The sequence below is a fragment of the Paramormyrops kingsleyae genome, chromosome 19, assembly GCF_048594095.1.
Source record: "Paramormyrops kingsleyae isolate MSU_618 chromosome 19, PKINGS_0.4, whole genome shotgun sequence".
NCBI classification, from domain to species: Eukaryota; Metazoa; Chordata; class Actinopteri; order Osteoglossiformes; family Mormyridae; genus Paramormyrops; species Paramormyrops kingsleyae.
This window is the reverse complement of record NC_132815.1, coordinates 18,579,687-18,601,639: the sequence shown is the minus strand read 5'-3', so window position 1 is coordinate 18,601,639 and position 21,953 is coordinate 18,579,687. Positions and strand designations below refer to the sequence as shown.

The 21,953-nt window shown below is 47.3% G+C and overlaps 1 protein-coding gene across 1 annotated transcript in view; it reads left to right on the top strand.

Moving 5' to 3' along the window:
- The first annotated feature begins 1,371 nt into the window (after nucleotides 1-1,371).
- The window catches only part of LOC111850952 (BAF chromatin remodeling complex subunit BCL11B), a 45,687-nt gene continuing 25,105 nt past the window's right edge, over nucleotides 1,372-21,953 (top strand). Inside the window, exons 1-2 of the mRNA XM_023825366.2 lie at nucleotides 1,372-2,445; nucleotides 13,411-13,743. Of these exons, the coding sequence (XP_023681134.2) occupies nucleotides 2,382-2,445; nucleotides 13,411-13,743 (397 nt within the window). The 5' untranslated portion in view covers nucleotides 1,372-2,381. The remainder of the gene's footprint in view (nucleotides 2,446-13,410; nucleotides 13,744-21,953) is intronic.

The window sequence follows — 21,953 nt, the reverse complement described above, 5'->3', positions numbered from 1 at the left end:
AGCTGCAGTGACTGCTCCATCCTGTAGAATCAATCAGCTTTCATCGCCACGCAAACCTGCACCTACCCCGTGATGGTAATGGCAGCCTGATGGGCTCAGTGTGGCAAGCTTGCTCCTTCTCCACAACCCGTACAGGTCACACTAATCTCTTACTTTCTGTGACTGACAGCTATGTAATATTTCCTTCTTTGATTATATTGATGGAATGAAAAAAACGAACATTTATAAGCAACTTCTAATACATTCTGCAGACCTAGATTTTACCACCATAAAACACCCGCCAAATACTGACTCCAAGGACTCTGTCTGATAGCTGTTCGTAATAAAATTTTCAATCCAGCCATGATGTGTATTGGAGTCTATTTTACGTTCGTTTCAAAAGTTTTAAAATTAACATCATAATTAACACTAACCGAGACAATCGTTGCTTTATTTTCCCCCAGAACTTAGAGTACAACAACAAACATTTATAAACGCGTATAAGACTCTCTAGCCGGATTATGAAAAAGTAGTTATTTCGAATTTAAATTAAACCCGCTTTTGCATTTTAAAAACACTTTTTAAAACACAATTACATGCTTTGAGATGAAGAAAACGTTCGAAATGTTTTCTACGAAAATATTAACGTAGGAAATACAAAAAAAAAAACAAGCTTTAATATTTATGAAATGTAACCACAGCTATCATATCGCTGATGTAAAGATAATTCGCTCGTTTCTCACGGCGAGCGGCGCCTAAGAAGCTTCCGTCACACAATTCAGTACCTTTCCTTCATGCGTCTGAAGGGGCAAAAGGTCGATTTATGAAAAGAGAAAAACCCATAAAAGTTGCCTAAATCATGATAATATGCGTATGATGTGTGTGGGGGGGGGGTCATAATTCAACAAATAGCTTAGTGCTTAAGTTATTTAAACGCTGCGATCCCGTCCATTGACCGGGACTTGCGCCGGTCCACCTCTCCGGCGCCCAGAGGAGCCTGAACAACAGCAGGGTCGCCGGAAAACAGCGGCTGCCACCCGCTGAGCCCCCGCTCCAAAATGCACGTTAAGCCCTTCAATGCGATCCCTGACTGTTAAAGAGCGGCGCAGAAAGGTCTCTGTCACAGCAGCGCTCCGCCGGAACACACAGTGAGCAAAGCACGGCGAAAATGAGAACTTGGCCAAGGTCTGAGTTTAGACTTTAATCGAGACGGTGGTCTTCTGGTGGTCACTATAACGGGGGAATGGGGTCAGAAACTATTACTGGGGAAGCGAGAGCAGGGGTGCGCACTGCGCCGGAGCGGCGCCAGTCCCCGTCTGCGCCCGCGGTCACTGTCCGTCCGCGCTGCGGCTCCCAGTCCGCGCCGGCGTTCAGGTGATCCGATAGATGTGAAAAGCCACCGCTAGTCGCCCCCAGTGCTCTTGCTGTCTCCCTTCCTCCAGTTTTCCTTTCTCACCATAGACTGAACGTCACGTCCGCACTTGAACTTGAATTTTATCCCATTGTACAAAGGCAGCCCCAGCCACAGACACAGAGAGAGCTCTCGAAGAAGCAGGACACCCCGCCATCTTCACTTTTAAAAAGATTTTTTTTTGGTATTGTTGTTATTATTATATATATATATATATTTTTAAAGCCAAGGGGTTTCGCTTGGAAACAAGGTGGCAGCCCACGTCCCCGATCTTGTCCGTACCATACAAGGAGAGCAAGTGCCAAGAGTTGGCATTCCGTATATACCAGTGCCAGGGCATACACATCGTGGTGCCCATCACCTGGAAAGCGCCGCTGCCGCCGCAATGGATTTTTAAAATATGATTTTTGTCTTATTTATTAACAGTTACTTCTGTTTTTTCTAGTAAGACACCAGATTGATAGGCAAATAAGAAATTCATCGAAGACTGGTAATCAGCCTCCCGCAGCTGTCAGAGGCGCCGCATTTTGACTGCTCAGATATGTAAAGCGCGTCTATTCACGGCGCTTCGCTCCCAGCTGTCAGTCCACGGGCGTGGGGCCGGTGATGGTATTTCTGCGCTTTTTTTTTTTTTTTTACCGGGGAAGATTTTTTACTCACCATGAGCCCCTGCCAGAAGGTGTTACTTATCGGTGTTGAAGCCGGGCGATCTTAGGTCCCGGTACCTTCCGAGACCAGAGCGGACTTGGACGCGGAGTTTGGACCCCAGCGCCAGAACCGCGACACCGTCGCGAAAGTCAGCTTGTCCAGCTGTCAGACTGCGAAGCAGCCCCCGGCTTATCCTCTCTCGCTCTCACTCTTTTTTTTTTTTTTTTTTTTTGGAAGTCCGAGGAAAAGTTACTGAAAGAAAAAAGGAGAAGAAAAGGGGGGAAGCAAGCCAGTTCCATCCAAGTATTGGTCTCCGGGCGATGCCAGTGTAGATGCCAGGGCAATGTCCCGTCGCAAGCAGGGAAACCCACAGCACTTATCACTGTCGCAAAGAGAAATACGAAGACGTAAGTATCTTTTCACATTATTTCTGCTTACCTAAAATTCAGTCATATACATGCATGTATCTCACGGTTTACGAATGTGTTCGCAGTCTCATGTCTTGAGCATTATTATTAGCTATTATAACCAGTATACTTAATATCCTTAAAGTACATTTTTATTATGAAAAACACAGCTGACGTTGATAGTTTGTAATATTTATAATATAGCAATTAATTTCATTAAAATACCATAAGTTCGAATCTGTAAACGAATGAATGCAGCATCCACATTCTGCTTATAGCCCATATGCTTATATATATATATAATTTTGTTTTGTATAATTGCAACGGCAGTAAAATGTGAGAATAATCGCTCCTTCGGCGTGACATTTAAGGGCCCAAATAATCAAAACTGTGGGAGCCCGTAGGTCTGTCACTACAGTAATGCTGCACGATACAACGTGGGATTAGATGAAGTAAAAATGTACCAAATTGAGCGAGACACACGTCGGATATTAAGATAAATGGACGTGGTTTAGCTGGTGATCGGAGCTGATTATGAAGATGCCCTTCTGCTTGCATAATAGAAAATGTGCCCGGGCTGCACCGTTCCCTATACAGACACCATGCGCCGTTACACGAGTGACCGGAATACCGACGTGACTCATTTTACACTTTAAGACTGAAATATCCGTATAACTGAAATGTCCTGTTTTATTTCAGTAGGAGAGTATGCATTATATTAGTATACAACAACTACGTTACTTTCCCCCTCTCTTGTGGTATTATTTCCCTTCTTCATAATCACGATAAGACAGAAACTACAAAAAGAGCAAAAGGTTAAACGTAAAGGCCTTTGTGTATTTAGTTACAACAGTATTGGCCACCAGTGTTTCGGCGAAGCGAGTCTGCAATATCTATAAATATTTTAATTTAAACAGACAAATCAAAATATATTATTCAACATTACACTTCTCTTATTCTTGAAAATAACTGTTCAAGGAGGAACGGGTAGGTTGCATGGTAAGATTCAGTGCATAAGGTAGGGTAATAGAGTGAATTTGGATATATGCCCTTATACTCTTAAATGGACTTTCAAGTGAACTGAAATTTCGATGAAAGAAAAAAACGTAAATAGCAGGATAAAGTCTTTAATGATGTTTGTAATTCTCTTGTTAATGAGTTACATTCAAAGTTACTTTAAATCCAATGCTTATTTTAGAGTGGATAGTTTCGGCGGGGTCACCGTGCCACTGTCTGTATACACACGACCCACGTATCAAACCCTGTGTCAAGTATGAAGGCGATGCTTACAAAAGAAGATTTAATATAAAAATTAAACACGCATTTTGTAATTATTAAGCTAATTTACCCTCCAGGGGTTACGTGTGCAGTGAAAAAATAGAACTGATTTGCAGAAACGATAGCAGTTTTTGGCTCACGCGGTGTCTCATTTGCAAGTACCTGTGCGTGGGCCTTGCACGCGGGTTAAAAGCTCGCGCAAAAATAAATTCTCCAACAAACGATGCAGTAGAACATATGGAGATAAATAATACACCACTCTTCGTGACACCACCATCTGATGAAATATATGTCATGTATTATTTATCATTTTTGATTTGTTTATTTTTGCATGCATATTGCAGGATTGGTCTTTTAGTAGATTGCTCAAATAAATGCAATAATGTTTTGTATATTGATTGCATATATCGGTTTAGCTAGTGATTTAATTAATCACAACCATGCCAGTTTGATCCAGCTCTTTAAGAAATTGACTTAAAATCAGTCACATTAATCCTTTATTTTTTTTTTGTTATTCTGCTGAGCTAAAATGCAATTTTATTTTGGTTTAATTCAGTCATGTGATGCAATTTCTCTATAATTTGGCTACTTAATTCACAATCTATTTATGCACCACATGGTCTGGACCATTATAACCTAGAAACTATCCTTTAATTTACATGCTAGTAACTTTCTTTTGTGTGCCTTTCTAATGACTGTATAATTTTTCTAGTTATAAGTTGATCCCCTTTGTTAAATTCAGAATTTTGCCTTTTATTTTAGATTTTATGATTATTATCCATTTTTATCAGTGCAACTGATTAATGCATCCCAGTGGTGTACAGCAAGCTCGCTTCTTTTAAGAGTATCTAGAAACAGCAAAACATAAAAACTAAAGGCAATTATATATACAAATTTCAGTAAATATTTCAAAAGACATTTGCAAGACATTTCTCTGTTCATGTACCATTTTATGAGAAGATAGTTTCGACTTATAATACTATAGCATCGTAACTGTCATTTCCCCCCCCCCCCCCCCCCAATTACAGCTCTCATGTCATTAGAAATGTCACATGTTGGTAAAGCATGAGCATCTCTCTCGCCTGCTCTTGCTTACTTCCACCTTGTTTCCTCGTGTGTGGACATTTATCCCTCTTCTTTAACATCTCGCCCATCTTAGAGTCACTCGTGCCGCGCTGAAGGGGCTTCCTATGAATCTGGCCTGCACACTCACCGCCATACTGTCTACGATCTGTGGCTGGCAGAAAAAAAAGCACCCAGAGCCGTAGCGGTTATGCAAGATGGCGCAAGATTAATTCACGGTTACAGTTTAAAAAATTAAATTAAAGTCTGTCATCCTTCTAATGACAGGAAGTGTTCTGGGCTTCTTGGCTGAACCCATGGTGTGTTCTGTGATGCTCTGAGGGATTATGGGGGGGGGGTGCGGGGGGGTGCTGCGGTTTATATTAAGGGATGACAGTAAAGAGCACATGAACGTACAAACACCGTATGAAACAATTACCCATCGGCCCTACATATATGTCTTCCTGTGCCCGTGCATGCATACATGCGTGTACGTGTTTATGAGAATGGGCGTGTGTGGGTAAACGGCGATGAAACACAGTGCGTAAAAGTACATGGAGCCCTTCGGGTCAGGCCAATAGGCAGAAACTCATACCCAGCGTTATAAAAAATTGTAGGCTCATGGATCTAGTGTCAGGGGAAAACCGGTCTGTCACATTTGATTAAAAGTGCTGCTTTGGCAGGGTACGGAACAATGCGGGGTCTCGCCTTGGTGAATTACAGGTCTGCTCTGCGGAGATATTTCACCTGAGGTGATGGGTCTGTGAGTGGGATTCGGTGTGTGAGAGGAGCAAACGAGAATATCTGCATATTTCATGGCTGAGGTTTTGCAACGGATACGGATTGCACTGCCGGGGCGCGCGCGCACACACACACACACACACACACACACACACACACACACACACACACATACATGCACAAGCATGCATGCACCAGCAGACAGGCAGCCGCGTGTTCGTTTGCATGAATATGTGCCACTAAGAGCCAGAGCGGATTTAAAAGGCATCTTTTGCAGTTTTCAACTCATGCAGAAAAAAAAGAAAAGGAACAGGGGTATAATGGCGCAGTGATTGCCAGTCTGTTTTTAATACAGTCTTTGGTTCTTGTTGGGATTCCCATAAATGCGTTAAGATTAGAAAGTGCAGGCAGGGGGCCGAGAGAGGCCGTGTGTGCATGTGTGCATGTGTGTATGTATGCGTGCTTGTGTATGTGTGTGAGTGCGTGTGTGTGTGTGTGTGAGTGCGTGTGTGTGTGTGTGTGTGAGTGCGTGTGTGTGTGTATGTTTGTGTGTGTATGTGTGTGTGAGTGCACGTGTGTGTGTATGTGTGTGTGTGTGTATGTGTGTGAGTGTGTGTGTGTGTGTGAGTGCACGTGTGTGTGTATGTGTGTGTGTGCGTGTGTGTGTGTGTGTGTGTGAGTGCTTGTGTGTGTATGCACATGAACATGGCGCCCGCCGTATTTTGGTCTCGTCAACCTTCAGCAGGCTCCATTAGTGTGTGAGTCAGTCAGGTTTGTGGGAGCTTCTCTGAAGGTTCACCAGCACAGCTCCAAATTCAGGAGATTCACAGACGAAAAAAAAAACAGAAGAAGCTGCACAAAGCCCCCTTCTTTCCCTGCACATTTACAGGCGATTTTTACTTTCTCTTTTTCAAAATGATTCTCCGGCCCATTCGGTTCCTCCAGCTCTGCGATACCTGAAATTTTCCGGCGGTATCGCTGAGTATAAAGTACCCACCGGGATGTTTTGACAGAACATTAAATTACGCTTCCTCTAAATTGTTTATAAATTTATAGTCGCTAGTGTACGCGATGATGACAGAAATACAGATTCCTCCTGGAGATTAGGCGCTGTGTTCTGGATGCGTGATGGATTCATTCTGTGAAATAAGAATGGGATCGTATGAATGTGTTCTTGGTTTGGAATACGGGGATTAAGGCCCTTAGCCTTAGATACACCACAGAATTCTTTATAGGTTTAGATTATGTTGCATCTTAATTTTAATCTACATAACAGGAAAAAATATACATGGACATAGTTTAGTCATCTCAACATTATTTTGTTATATATATTGAGCAATTATGGCTTTAACCTGTGTTTATCTAATAAGAACTACACAAGAATTTATTTTTATAACCATGTTGAAGTTACCGTGTCATTGGCTTTTTTGTTAAATTGTTCACATTCATTCAGCACTTTTTATATGAGTCACGCATGACCTGCCGCATGTTGTCTGCAGTATTTATGCATGAGCCATGTGGAGAAATGCCTGTCATTGTATGGAAAACACACAAATTGTGTGGGATCGGCCGTCAAAGCCCTGTCACTGTTTTGTGGTGACGGAGTAGAGGAACCCGGATATGGCCGGAGCAGAATGGTGGTCTGGGCTCTGAAGGGGTCCAGCAGGCCTCAGTCCGTCCTGATCAGGAGTGGGAGTGCTCTCCCAGACACCCATAAACCGCTTCAGTCTGAGGCTGCCCCGTCTGCACAGGCTTGTTCTCGACATGCCGCTTTTAACCTGCTAGGGGGAGCTCTTAGCCTATTAGTTGGTGGGAGTTTGCTGCTGCTTAAAAAAGTAGAAGAAGAACAGCCTTCCCCAAATTTATGTCATCATGGGTTAGGGGTACAGGAGCTTCTAGGCAGTCATTTCTCTCAGGTTGGTGGTTACGTCTTCCCGGCGATATCGCCCGGGGCGTCCCCCCGCGCAGACGAAAGGAGTCCATGCCCAGCGTTTGACGCTGTTGTCAGTACACGGGCCTCATACATGAAGGCTGACAACACGGCGTGCCACGGCGCGATCCGGCCGCGTCGAGCTCCAAACCGGCGATCAGAGCCGTCCGATCGAGTCCCCGTAACAGCCGGCGGGCTGGATGGGGCGGTGTGCGCGGCGTGATTGGTGGCGCACCCGGGAGCCAGAGCGAACACTTCGGAGCCATAAATAACCTCGTCGTGAAAAACAGCCATTTTTAGGCCTGCCTGCACCTACGCCGGTGACAGTAATTTGATGGACTTTTACACTTATAAATGAAGTTTCTCTCAAAGAGGTGAAAGCGTGTTAGCGGGTAGCCGGCGCTCAGAGTGAATGGTCTGACAGTCTGAGCCGCCCGTCAGCAGTGAGACGCCCGGCCTGGTTATGGGACAGCGGGTCCCGGCTGAACTGCGGAGGGGAGAGGCGAGCGCTCTTATGGGGTCGCTGTGACCCCCGCAACACCCTGCTTGCTTTGCCTGGTGTTCCTCGTGGTCCCCATGCTCTTTGGCATCTCCGGAAGGGGGACGTTCAGCTCCCGTGTAGCTCCGCGTAAGCAGAGCGGCGGTCAGAGAGAAGCCATTGGAGACAGATCCTTGTGGACCGTCAGGGGGGGGGGGGGACTCCTCCATGTCAGGCCCCGTCGCTGTTTACAGCATGATTTACGAGATCCTGGCGACTCGGGGGCCTCACTGGGAGCGCGCTGGCCTCGACACGCGGCTGCGCCGCACAGGCTCTCCGGAGCATGTGCTTCTGAGGTACCAGTTAAACGGTTTTCAGGTGTGTTGAGGTGGTGGGGGGGGGGGTGGGGGGGGTGGTGGGGGGGGGGGGGGGGGTGTCCGTAGCACATCTGTGTGTGTTTCTCACAGGCGAAAATCGTTTCACCCTCTGGGACAAAGAGTACTTGCGACGCCGGGGATGGGGGGTGGGATTTAGCGCTGAGCGCAGATTGAACACCTTGCATTAGAATAATGCAGCTGCTGAAGCCAGGTTCACGGAGGGAGGAGATTAACACAGCCCCCCCGACTCCCCCACCACCACCTCGCCAGCGAAAATATTAGGTTACGTTTCCCCGATGAGATGTTCTGATAGAGAGCCCATGACGCTCCCCCCCCCCCCACCAATCTTATTTTACCTTCCAGGGGAATCGTCTCACTCATTCTTTAATTACACTGCAGCCCGTCGCAGCCGGAGCCCCCGTTAGACTGACCATCCAGCACGGGTGAGGCAGGGGCCCCTATGTGACGTATGCTGGGCCCTTAACGGACCGGCTCTCTGCCCCCTCACCCCCCAGCCTGACACCCTGCTCTCTGCGCCATGACATGGAAATTCAGTTTTTTTTTCCCCCCACAAAAAACGCATAAATAATTCCCAATGTGGAGATGGTGCAGAACGTCAGCACAGGTGGCGTTGTCATCTGTGCACCGTGACGTCCCTGCCAGCCCCCGAGTGTTTGGGAAGGCTGGGGACAGGAAGTTTAAGCCGTCCTCTTCTCTTGGTGTGCCATGAGACAGACAAAGAGGAGTGCATTTTCAATCCCGAATGGTGTTGTAAAAACAGACATTTTCACCTTACTATAGTTTTCTTCTAAATCATCTGCTAATAATCTTAAGATGGAAAAATTGTACCAATGGGGTGTTTTTTTAAGAAATGTTTTTGTGTCTCAGAGTCGAGGTTGATGTTATCTCATATCAGTTAAACTGTGAGATTTTTACCACTTCCATGCACTGGTGCCCAGAACAAACTGGGGTCCTGCGGGCCCCACCCCCCCACCACATGTGGCACGGTTACGGGGGCGGGGGACCACTTTTATCATGGATGTGCTTTATGGGAGGCAAAATACAGGCCTTTTCACAGAAACCACGCTAGGCCAAATGATGCCAGTTATCTGTGAGCGGATTATCTGTGAGTGGCAATACAGTACCCACTGTGACTCGAGGACCACGATCCAGCAGGAACAGCATGGCCTAGGAGCCTATCAACAGGACCTGAGCAGGATGCTCTGAGTGCATCACGTGGAGCCACGTTTATACCATAAGAGCTCCCTTAGTCGAGAATCTGACCCTGAAATTCTATGGTCAAGAATCCAGCCGGTTAATGATGACGTTACATAACAGCCACCTAAATACACGTCCAGGGTTCAAACTAAAATAACGTAACTGAAAAGTGAGCTACCTTACATTCACCCTGAGAAAAAAAAAAGCATAAAGATTTCAATGGTTTCGCTCGGTCTAACCATTTTGCCAGAATTGGGGTTTCGAATTATAGAGCGTGACCCTGTGCTGACATTTATATTGCACTAACAGCCCTGATAAACTGAGAGAGTTATGTTTTCCAAGGTCAGTGACCTTGTAGTGACACCCAGGAGCATTTGTTACCCAGCACCATGCCAGAGTGCATTTCCAGAATGGTGATGTCTTCAGCTGGTTGATTTTTTTTTGAGTGGGGCGGGAAGGCTGTGTCGGTCTTGCTGCTTTAGGTGTGAGAGTCAAGGCTGATGCTTGTGATGGAGAGTGCAGCACGGCCTGCTTTGGGGTGACGAGGAGGGGGAGACCACAGACATTTTTTTTTTCCACTGAGACACACCTCAGGAGGTCCTGTAAGACACAAAACAGATCTAGTAGATTTGGTTTTGCAGGGGCAAGGAGACAGAGATTTTAAAATCAGCGTAAAATGCACAAATGGAAATATCTTGGTTCCTTCTCTTTTTTTTTCCAGTGGTTGCTGGATGATGGCAAATAGCATTTGACATTTCTGGGCACTAACTTAGACATGAAGTATTTGTCAAGGGATCAGAGAGATGTTGACGTTTCCTTGGTGACAGGACTGCTGTCGGGAGGCTCTGCTTCATGTGGGATTTTCCATGGTCCGCCATGAAGGATCTTGGGACTGGGGAGGTGCCGCGTACTGATTTGCGGGGTCACACCACACGGTTTGGGCCATTCTCTGCCCTGGTTCCTTGGTCACATGCAGATTTTACGGCCCCGGGGGATTTTGGGTTTTACGGTGATGGTGGGTGGGGATGTGGGGGCATAGCAGACAGATTCGGGGTGGGGTGGCTTGGGGCGGGTGGTTTCAAATGCTGTGGGTGTGGGCTTTTCCCCTCAGCCAAAGCGAACCTTACAAATTAGGGAAATGTGAGAAAAACAAGTTGACCCTGCTAGATTTTGGGGCTGATCAGACAGTTTGCACACCCACAGAACAGCTTCCCTGAAGCATCAGCCCCCCTCCCCCAAGTTTCATTATTTTTACATTAATGTGAACAGTTTTAATGTGATTAGATAATATACTGTATGGAGTATCAATATCGAGGAAAAAAAATGACGCAGTATAGCCAAAGCCTAACAATATGATCACAAGGACAGGAATGTGAGACCACAAATGTCATATACTTTTCATCCATCCATCCATCCATCATATATCAACCTCGTCTTCTCTCACAAGTCCAGCGGTCTTCATGAGTCTCTAGGCTTCTCTGGCTTTTCTGTCGTCTGCGCCTCCTCGTGCTGAAATTAGATTTAGAGATTCTTCCCATAAACCTTTGCGTCCCCACGCAGAATATAACGTACCCACTCAGTCATGTGACCGCCCATGTTTTCCACTACTTGTTCAGCGGGGTTCCTGTATGAATCTCATCCCACACACGTGAGCCGGCCGCCTGCCATTGAAACGGGATAAAGATCCACAGACCCAGACGGTGATCTTCTAGTGAATATTCATAAACAGCAATAAAGGCGCCCGTCGCCCGTGCTCTTTGAGAAGCCTCCGGAACAGGAAAGGGCTCAGGGGCGGCGGGAGCTCCTTCGCCGCGATTAACGTCCTCTTACGTGCCGCTTCCGACCCGAAACGCGCAGCACCTGTGCTGCAAACTCGACGAGATAAAAGTCTTTTTTTTGTCATTCTGTCTCTCTTTTACGGAGCCATACGGCTGAATGCGCTTCAGAGGTGCTGACAGAAAACAAAACTTTGTGTCGTAAACAGATGAAAAGACGAGCTGCACCTCCCACTATTATATCTCCTGATGGAAGCTGATAGACATGTGCCTTCTCCACCTTGCACTGTACTGCAGTGTAAACCCTGTAGCTCCTTAAATCCCTGTGCATCACACTTACAAACTGCGTCTGCTGCTGCAGCCAGAAAATTCAGCCTGTAACGATAAAAAATTATATAGTTTTATTTTTTCAAATGAGCACTTTGATCATTATAATTTCTCTTTCCTGTGGAATTTGACTGTACAAGCTAAATATACTTTAGAAATTTTCCAAAGGGGGTGGGATTGAGCCACAGTTGCTCCTTTTATCAGTTTCAATAGAATTTACTTAAAAACTTGGTATAAAAATCTAAATGGCAGCATAAGGTAGCTGTCTGTCATTTGACTTTTTACCTTTTAGCATAATAGCCTGCTCAACTTTTTAAACTAACATTTACAGACTTATGCTTGTAATGCCTACATTGCATATAACCTGTTTAAGGTGTGGTTTCTGTACAGTGGTGGTACCTTATGAATTGTTGTGCAACACACAAATCACCTGCCAAGTTTGGTCATTTACATCACAGTCGATGATTGTAAGCTTGCCCGACTGACGCCCCTTTCTGAGAACCAGGGCTCGTCATGTCAGTTACAGTGCTGGGAAAGACTCTCTTTCCTGTCTGATACCCTCATACTATGTGCTCAGGCCCGGCGATGACACTTCGGCCTTGTCTTCATGGTGTATTGGGTCTTACTGCACTCACCTGGAATTTGAAGTGTCCATCCTGCGGTCACAAAGCAGAAAACTTGCATTGATGCTTCTGGTGGGGGTGGGGGTGGGGGGGTGGGGCAGGAGTTGGGTAAGCACTCCTTTCTGTCTTTTCAGGCAGTTCATGAGTTATCCAGGTGGGGGGGGGGGTATTAAACATATCACTGTGAAATTAAACCAAAAAAGCTGTATGGAAAGAGGTTATCTGCATGTGTGCTGTGTGTTACTAACAAGCATGTGCGTGTGAGAAAACGTTCAGCTATTTTTAGGGTTTGGTTTCTAGAAATTATTTCAGAAGTTAGTTCTGGGGTATGGTTTATAGACATTGTAGCCAAAAAGGTACATCTGCGAATGGGATCGTTGGCTGCAGTTTTCAGTCTGTGCTAAAACGAGTTTGCTCAAAGACGTCATTAGCGATCCACGCATTACTGAACAGCCTCAGCAGTGATGAAGTTACTGACATCACTGCCGTCGATGATAAGAAAACTATGCTGGTGATCACCTGGCATGCACTGATGTTTTTGTTGTTTTTAATGCTAGATTTACCATAGCTCTGTACGGGAAAGCAGTTAGACTTTGAATGGATGGATTTATGAAATACTGCATCTGAAGAATTTTCACTCCTAACACAAATGCCAGATTGTGCTGTGACAAAAGCCCTTCATGGTACAGAAAACAGTTTTCTCCATGCTATAGGTATGTTTATGAAAGCAATGACCTTTTTACACTGTAGCGTGTGTTTAAAAAAAAAAAAAAAAAAAAAAAAACCATGCTGAATCTAAGACCATTATGTTTGGAAGAGAAGGGCTCTTTCTTGACAGAAGTTATGAGTCATGCATGTCGGAAGACGCCCACAGCCCATCATGTTATCAGGCGTGATAAAGGGCCTGGATGGTAAGAAGCCACTGTAAAACCCGGCTCTGCAGTAATCCTGCAGAAGGCCTTACTGGATACTGCCGGCTGCTGAGCCAGTAGGAGGGTAGAAGGACGTCAAAACAAAGATTAAACTCTCCGTTAAAGAATAAACAGGGTAGAATGCTGGGGAGCAGGATTTCGCCATGGTGACGGTGAGATGTTTGTTAGAGGCGGGCTTGTCGCTGTGACTGACAGCTTGTGCCCCCTCCCTTCCCCCCCGACAGCTGAGACCGGCCATGTGTCTGAGGCCCGTCATGAGCTGGAGCCCCCCGCCCACGACATGCTCACCTGCGGACAGTGCCAGACCAACTTCCCCCTGGGGGATATCCTGATCTTCATCGAGCACAAGCGGCGCCTCTGTCAGGGCTCGAGCGGCGGCCCAGCCTGCTATGACAAGATGGCGGGTCGCGGTAGCCCGTCGTCGCCGCGGCCGGAGCTCCGGAGGCCGGCCGAGCCTGTGGAGGTCGGTATCCAGGTGATGCCCGAGGATGAGGACGAGGAGGGACGACTGACACCTGCCAAGGGGATCTGCCCGAAGCAGGAAAGCCTCCACGCAGGTAGGGGGCGCTCACGGGCCCAGTCGTCATTTGCCTAGCGCCTGAGAACCTGAGCCTCTAGACTTGCCTCTGGACACGGACGAAAACAGGCACACACACACGCACACAAACACGCATGTGCACTCTGCTGAGGTACGCCCCGCCAAAACGTCACCGCTGTTCAACACAGACCTTCAAGAGAGATTGTTGCCCTTTAGCTGATTTCATTATGTGTGTGTCGTGCAGAGTGAAACATCACATCACAGGCTCAAAGCTTTAAAACCCTGAAGGACTGTGGCAGCTGAAACTAATTGTGAAAAATGTGACAGAAAACTCACCCAACGGTCATGAAGAAATCCAGCCTGAGCCATCTGCTTAAAAGGTGAAAAGCTCATTAAAATTCAAACACTCTGAAAAAGAGGGGGATTAAAAAGCCAGTTTCCTATTCAATAGGGTAAAGAGGCCATTTAGACTGCAGCAGCTGCAGGGAAAGAACACTCATAGTTATCTTGCGAAACAGTTCAGTCAAGTCCTCTGCTCAGAACCCAGGGGGAACTTATAAAATTGGTCTCATAAAATAATATTCGGGGTTGGACAAACTTACCAGGAAACTGCAAGGAAGTGGCATATAAAATCAGCACACAGTCTTAATAAAGTCCTCAGCAGCTTTACCTCACACTCTCATCGGGGCTGCTTTGCATTGAGGGGACGGGATTTATTCAGTGGGATCTGACACTCCGCGCCATTCAGGCTTTGGCAAACATCTCAAATACCGCGCAACTAGCCTTAAGTCCGGGGATGCAAAGGCTGTATGAGACTCACCCAAATAATGTCTTTAATAAAATCATTCGCAAACCAATCTGCATCAAGGGAGCACCTGTCCGTTTCACCCTATTAAATGTATGTGTAAATAAAAATAAACAAACTAATTAATCAGTTAACAGTATGCAACAGTAGTAATAGTAAACACATATGTTCTGAGGTCAGGGTACGTCTTTATCGCATCTCTTTTATCAATGCATTTATAAAATACAGTGGAGGAAAAGTTCAGGAGAGAAGCGAAAACAGCTGCAGGTACGACGGCCTAGGAGGCGAGAGGCTGATCGTCTGCACAGTTGCTTATTTCCGCCGCAATGGCGGTTTAAGACAGCGCAGGACTTATTATGTGCATATTTTACAATTTCTTTTGCGGAGGTCGGTGGGTGAGAAATGCAGCAGCGGATTAAGCGCGGATGCCGGGCCGTGCACCTCGCGCACCGAGCACCATCCCCAGTACGCCCTCCATTCCTATATAATCCTGCCCGGCTCCATATCTCACAGCATAAAAGCATAAAAATACAAGCATACAAGCATAAAAATAAGAAAAACAAAATGGATCGTGGTTCTAAATTGAGAGTTAGTACCTAACGGGCAGCAATAAGATGAAGGTTAAGATCCTCGGCTCATAACCATGACGCTTTAGCTGTTTTATTCTAGAACAAAATATTCTTAATTACCTCAGTAAAAATATCTGTCTTATAAATGGATACCTCTCTAAGCCATCAAGTCTCTTTGAATAAGACAAAATTATATGTAAATAAATTAGGATTACCCTTGCTCTTTAGAAACCTTTTGGTTTTTATATATATATATATATATATATATGATTACATCTTTGTTTTTCATGACACATTTACTTAGGTGAGAACATTTAGGGTGCTGTCAGAGAAGGCAGATAATCGCTGGCTTACATTATTTGTAATAGTTTCCCCACTTTTGAGTGCCTGTTTATCATCGTCTCTACAGACGTGTACTAGAGTTACTGAATCGGTCGGTCCCGTGACGGAGACAGACACGCTCACTTCCTGCTCCGCCCTAGCTGACAGCCAGTTTGATGGCATGTCATTCTGTTTGTTTGTCTGTTTGTGTTTTTGGATGGGTTGCTTATACGGTGAGAGGAATGATCCCGCTGGCACGCTGTTCTCTGGCATTGTTGGCTGGTATCGCTATGCTAAGAAAGCCAACAGAAATAAATAAAAGTCACATGACCAGTCACTGATCCCTGCCACTGTCTGCGGAGAAGCCTTGAATGATTCTGGGTTGAAAAGAGCAGAGATAGTGAAAATGCCACTTTCTGAGAAGGTTCCTATGTGAGAATGACTCCTCGTTCCGGCTTCAGCCCCCCTGGTGCCGAATCACTCTGCTTTCACAGCAAGAAAAGTCAAGGTTACCTTCGAGTATGCAGGACGGTCCCTGAAAACCACTTGAGGGTTGAATTAAATATTTCAGCAGGACACGGGCTTTTTCAATGCATTATATTGCCACTTAGAGGTCTGAAGTTTCAGCCAAATTAAATTATATTTAATGGCCCTAATTAAACACAATATGACATTCAGCATGCCCTCAGGCAAGAGGAACAACTGCTGTGGGCACGGGCGATCTGCTGTGTTAAAGGCCTCAGAGATGCCAGCCAGGGTTAATATGGGGCCCCACAAATGGGATTGCTAGAGAGAGAGAGTGAATGCAGCTCAGCGCGACTGCTCGGAAAAACCGCCCGCGATCCTGCAGAGCTCATCCCCCACCCACCCACCCACCACGTCCCTCCCCGGTGCATCTCTGGCCTTTCGCTCGTACCCACTGCGTGGTAACAGCGAGGCACGGAGGTGGACATTTCAGGTTCAGAAAGTATAAATCCAGACCAGGATTTTGTTTCAACCAGCCAATTGAGTATAAAGAGTTACAGCCGTAGAGTACTCAACTGGTTGGTTGAAATACAGTCTTGGTTTGTATTTTTACTTTCTGGACCTGAAGATGCGCAGTGTGACAGAAACGCTGGAGCTTGAAAATGGGGGGGTGGGGGGCTCCTTTACGTAAAAGGTAATTTTAGGGAGCTGGATCCTCTTTGTTTGTTTTACTTCGATGTTCAACAAACTAAAGGGCGCTGATATCTAAAAACGATATTCTTTATCTGGACTATCTTTTGCATTTAATTGTTCATTAACTGTTAAGGAGGAGGTTTTGAACTGACTTTCTAGGCGAAAAATGCAATAGATGTGAAAAGTTGCAGCATTGCATGCAAGACAGGAAAAAGCAGTCCTGAATGCATTGCGAAGAGCGCCATCTACAACACGATCACTGGCACAGGCTTTCCCTGTGATGCTAATGCAGGTAGTGCTGTGCTTTACGGTTAGGGGCGGGACTCTCCCAAGCTAATACGCTGCACCGGTTCAGCGAACCCCGTGACGGATGAGTGTCTTGTCCACATCGTGCCCTGAATGTCCCAGAACCCCTGAGCAGTTAAAGCAGAGTTTGTGTGTGTGTAAGTGGGAAGAGGGTAGCCTGCAGCTGTGTGGGTTAACAGGGAAAGGAGGGCTGGCTTGCTAAGCAACTGAAATAATATTTACAGCCTTCCTGGGTCTGTACCTCTTATCCCCAAGGTGGCCTCTGTTTTAGGTTCCAGGTGAAAAAGGGTTAACTTTTGGTCAGACCTGTTCTGTAGGGTAACATCAGGTGAGGAACCAGAGGGACTCTGGGGGCTGGAGAGGGCCTTTGTTGGAACTTGAAACCAAGGGGGGGGCCGTGCTTTAAGAGCTGGCCTCGTCCCAGCATACCTTCTCTGGGGAACCCGCGGGCGAGAGGTGTGGGGGGTGGGGCTCGCCGCCACTGCCCACAGTGGCCCGGAGCGAAACAGACGCTGTCTGACCCCCCCTGTTTAAACTTGTTCGGCGGTGTTTATGCCGCGCTTGTGGTGCCCTGCTCTCCGTCAACAGCGCGAGGGGAAGAAAAAAAAAAACGAAAAGGCCGGTAAATCACAGCGGTCGTAAATTTGACAGTGGGCGTTAGGAGGGTCCGCGCGTGGCTTGGCTCACTGCCGGGGAGCTCGCAAGGGCCAGGCCCCGAGAAAATTAAAACACAGAAAACGAGTGACACCTTGATTCTTCTGTCCCTGTTGGCCGGCACGCCTGGATCCACCGAGGGGACGTGACATCCGAGTCTCGGCTCTCTACGAAACCGTGTACGACGGAAACGGGGGTGCTGATGGCGGAGGCGGAGGCTGTGCTGCGACGTTTTCCCCAGACGAGCTCCTCGACGACCGCCTTCCCGCCTCTCACCTCGCCTTCTCACGTTTCACCGACCCTCAGCGGGCTTCCAGGATGCCGCCTCGACCGGCGTGGCATGGCGGCGGGGGGGAACCGCAGCTCGACGGATGACGTTAATTAGCAAACAGCTGCCGCCATCTCCTGTTCGTTCGGAAGGTGTCCTTGCTCTGACCGTTTTCCCGACGCCACTGCTGGTTTTTCCCGAATTGGAGGCGCTCGTTAAAAGGTGGAATTAGCCTGTTGTGCACTTTCAAAAGCCTGTGAGCCCATGAGCAGAACCAGGACTCAGAATTATATTTGGTTTATTTAAGTGGGGTCACCATGTAGTGGGTGCTTTTATTACACACGAGATGGTGCCCATGGCCGTAAAACAGAAAACTCTGCCCGCGCTCCTTTTCATAACTTACTGCATGTGGATTTGATTAAAATTATTAAAGTATTTGTAATGATCGATCAGACCGAAGCTTTGAAGTTGGTCTCCTGAGAAGGTGTAACATTGTGTGCTGCCTGGGTTGCTGGTTTAGTTAGCTGGTTAGCATATTCAGATTGACTAGTAAGGTGTGGATCACTGGGGTTTAAGCTGACTTTCTGGATCAGGATTGAAGTTCTTAATATGTAACTTTTCTCATGCCCCTTAAAACATGAGCCATTTGGAGGACTGGCTGTCCTTATCCTCATGGAGCCAGAACACTGTGTTTCACACACATATCGGCATCACGCATGTGGTAAATCAGGGAAGCCTACACTGATATTTACCCCTCCCCCATGATTCAGGCTCATTGAATGGGACCCCCCCCCCCCCCATCTGTATGCCTTCCCCACTTCTCTGCTTTTGAGAACTCGAAACCAGAATTATCTACCGCACCATGTGACACCCCAGCCTGCCAGATTAGTCTTCTGGTGCCGTTTTTCTTCGTGCGTGTGAGTCTGCCCTTGCGCATGCGCATACACACGTAAGAGAGGATCAATAGAAGGAGTTGCGGAGGTACACACCATCTCCGTCCCCATCGTGGCTGTCGTCTCTTACATGAGGGGCTTCTAAGTCAGCAATTGCAGCATTTGGAGACGGCGTAAGCACTCACTGCTTATGATTGGCTCCCAGAGAACTCCCTCCCCTGTCACTTACCAATTTAAAAAATGCCATTGGCTAAAAATAAGGTTGGCCCTTCTGTATGAATTATGGCCCCTCCTATGCCCCCCACTTTAAGAAATAGTACATTAGGCCCTGATCCTTATAGCCAAGGTGGCCCTGATGTGTGCTGTGTGACCCCTCGTTCATGTCACCCAAAATTCAGTTATTGCAGTAAAGCGTTTATTTTCTTCTTCAGTAGTCGTATCCATCTGTGTGGGCAAGTTCCGACAAGGGCTGGATTATTTTCACATATGTATTTGGATGGAACCATTTAGTCGGTGGGGACTTGGCCTCGGTGAACGTGGGGGGGGGGAAGGTGCTGGGGTGCGTGAACCGGGCCGACTCGCCGGTCCGGCAGAGGCTGTGTCTGACGGGCTGCGCCCTGTTATCTGTTGATCTGCACCTGCGGCTGTCCCCTGGGGCTTTGCTGCGGTGGAGCAGATCCCCACGGATTTCACAATAACGTACGTGCATTTCTTGCCGTGGCGGACTGTTGCTCAGAGGACCGTGTGCGACGTGAGGCCGAGTGCGTTCTGATCAAAGCTCACACGGTCTGTGTGTGTGTGTGTGTCTGTGTGTATGTCCCTGTCAGGTCTAGCGACGGCTCAGTCCTGCTGGGTTTTGAGTTGGGGCCCATAGCCTGCCGTGCTCTTCCTGTAATATCCTCCATGCTTCTGTGAGATGCACAGCGACACGATGAGACGAAGCAGGCAGCATTCCAGTTAATGGCTTTATTTCTGATTTCTGCTGATCAGTTCCGTAGCCCCGGCGCGGCTGACATATGGACTTGCATCCGGTGTCCCTTAGTCTAGATAGAGCCTCCTGCGGTGACCTGCGTGCTCAGAGCCACGCATAGGATGGCGCTAGTGAGTTCCTGCGCCGTTGGACATACACTGGAAAAGACATCTTGATCCATCCTGAGATTTGATCATGTGACACACATTTGTCGACTAGACAGCCAGGATTTTGCAGAATATTTATTGCAGGTGCCCTGTAGAGGGCACTGTGTGGCAAAAGCATGGTCCAGTGTTTAGCGTAGCTCAGTGGGCTGCCGTGTCACAGCCCCTCTGGTCTCCTGCGATTGCACCGTCTTCGTCTCCCCAGACTCGTTTTTTTGGGTTGAGTCCAGCACAGTTTTACTCATTTTCTAGGCCATGGGAAAAGGAAATCTGCACTGACGTGTATAAACATCAAATCTCTTTTCCCCCCTTAATTTCTGCCCGTTTCTTTTTTTGTTGTTAATCACTTTTCATGGACTCATTTAAATATTGAAATTTCTTTAATCATCAAAGGCAGTCATCCTAATGCATATTCATATGCAGTTTCCCCCAGTCTTACAGGTTATTCTGTTTCCCTCTAAAGCAAAGCTCTCATTATCGCCTCTCTTACTTGCTGATGCCGTGCCATTATAAAGTAACTGTTTACTTTTTTGTGTTTTTCGGGTTTTAACATAACTTAATAAACCTTATCTCTGGTCTCTGGGAGAAACAAGGGAACCAGGAAGAAAGATAGAGAGAGAGAGTGTGAAAGAGACAGGGGGGAACCGAGAGACTTCCGTAGCTTGTGCTGAGTATTTGTGGAGAGGCTGCTGCATCGGTCCAGCAGCATAACGAGTTTGTAATCACATCTGCATATGAAGCCACACTAATTACTCCGGCTCAGGTCCCCTGCATCCACACGCAGCCACACAGCCATTTTAGGTGACCTGCGAGAAAGGCTGTCCAGGCAGCTCCATCACAATGGAAGCTGATCTTTGGTATTTTATTTTTTGTTTTTAGTTACCATGGTAGTTGAAGTATTTGGGACTGCAGAGGGATGTTAGGGACCACAATGGGGTATTGGGACCACAGAGAGCATTAAGGACCACAGAGAGCATTAAGGACCACAGAGGGGCATTAGGGACTGCAGAGGGGCATTAGGGACCGCAGAGGGCATTAGAGACCGCAGAGGGCAATATGAACCGCAGAGATGCCTTATAGATCACAATGGGGCATTAGGGACCACAGAGAGCATTAAGGACCACAGAGGGGCATTAGGGACTGCAGAGGGGCATTAGGGACTGCAGAGGGGCATTAGGGACTGCAGAGGGGCATTAGAGACCGCAGAGGGCATTAGAGACCGCAGAGGGCAGTATGGACTGCAGAGGGGCATTAGGGACTGCAGAGGGGCATTAGAGACCGCAGAGGGCATTAGAGACCGCAGAGGGCATTAGAGACCGCAGAGGGCAGTATGGACTGCAGAGGGCAATATGAACCGCAGAGATGCCTTATAGATCACAATGGGGCATTAGGGACCACAGAGAGCATTAAGGACCACAGAGGGGCATTAGGGACTGCAGAGGGGCATTAGGGACTGCAGAGGGGCATTAGGGACTCTAGAGCGGCACTAGAGACAAAATACAGTAGGGATGTTAGGTAACTGCAGAGGGGCATTAGGTTACCACAAAGGGGTGCTAGGGACCGCAGAGGCGCATTAGGGACCGCTGAGGGGCATTAGGGACCGCCGAGGGGCATTAGGGACCGCCGAGGGGCATTAGGGACCGCTGAGGGGCATTAGGGACCGCCGAGGGGCATTAGGTGACCACAGAGGGGTGTTACAGACTGCAGAGGGGCATGAGGGATGCAGATGGGAGTTATGGACCGTTAAGGACCACAGAAGGGCAATCGGGAACGCCAAGGGGCATTTGGTGACCGCAGAGGGGCATTAAGGACTGAAGAGGAGCATGAGGTGACTGTAGAGGGGTGCTAGGTGACCAGGTAAGAGTTCTATAAGGCGCATGCCTGTCTTTTCATCATACTGTTATTTTTCGGCATCATTCCGCTGGCCAGATGATGTCAGATAGCGCCCCCCTGTCTGCGACACCACAGCACAGCTTTACTGCAAGCCAAACCCTCCATATTCTCCACGATATAGTTACTTTAGGGAGCCATAAGCAGTTTGGCGACTTTGGCGATAAGAAATCCGCAACTCTTTTCGTTCTCTGGCCTTCTGCGTTCCCGCGCCAGCATGGCCTCCGAACG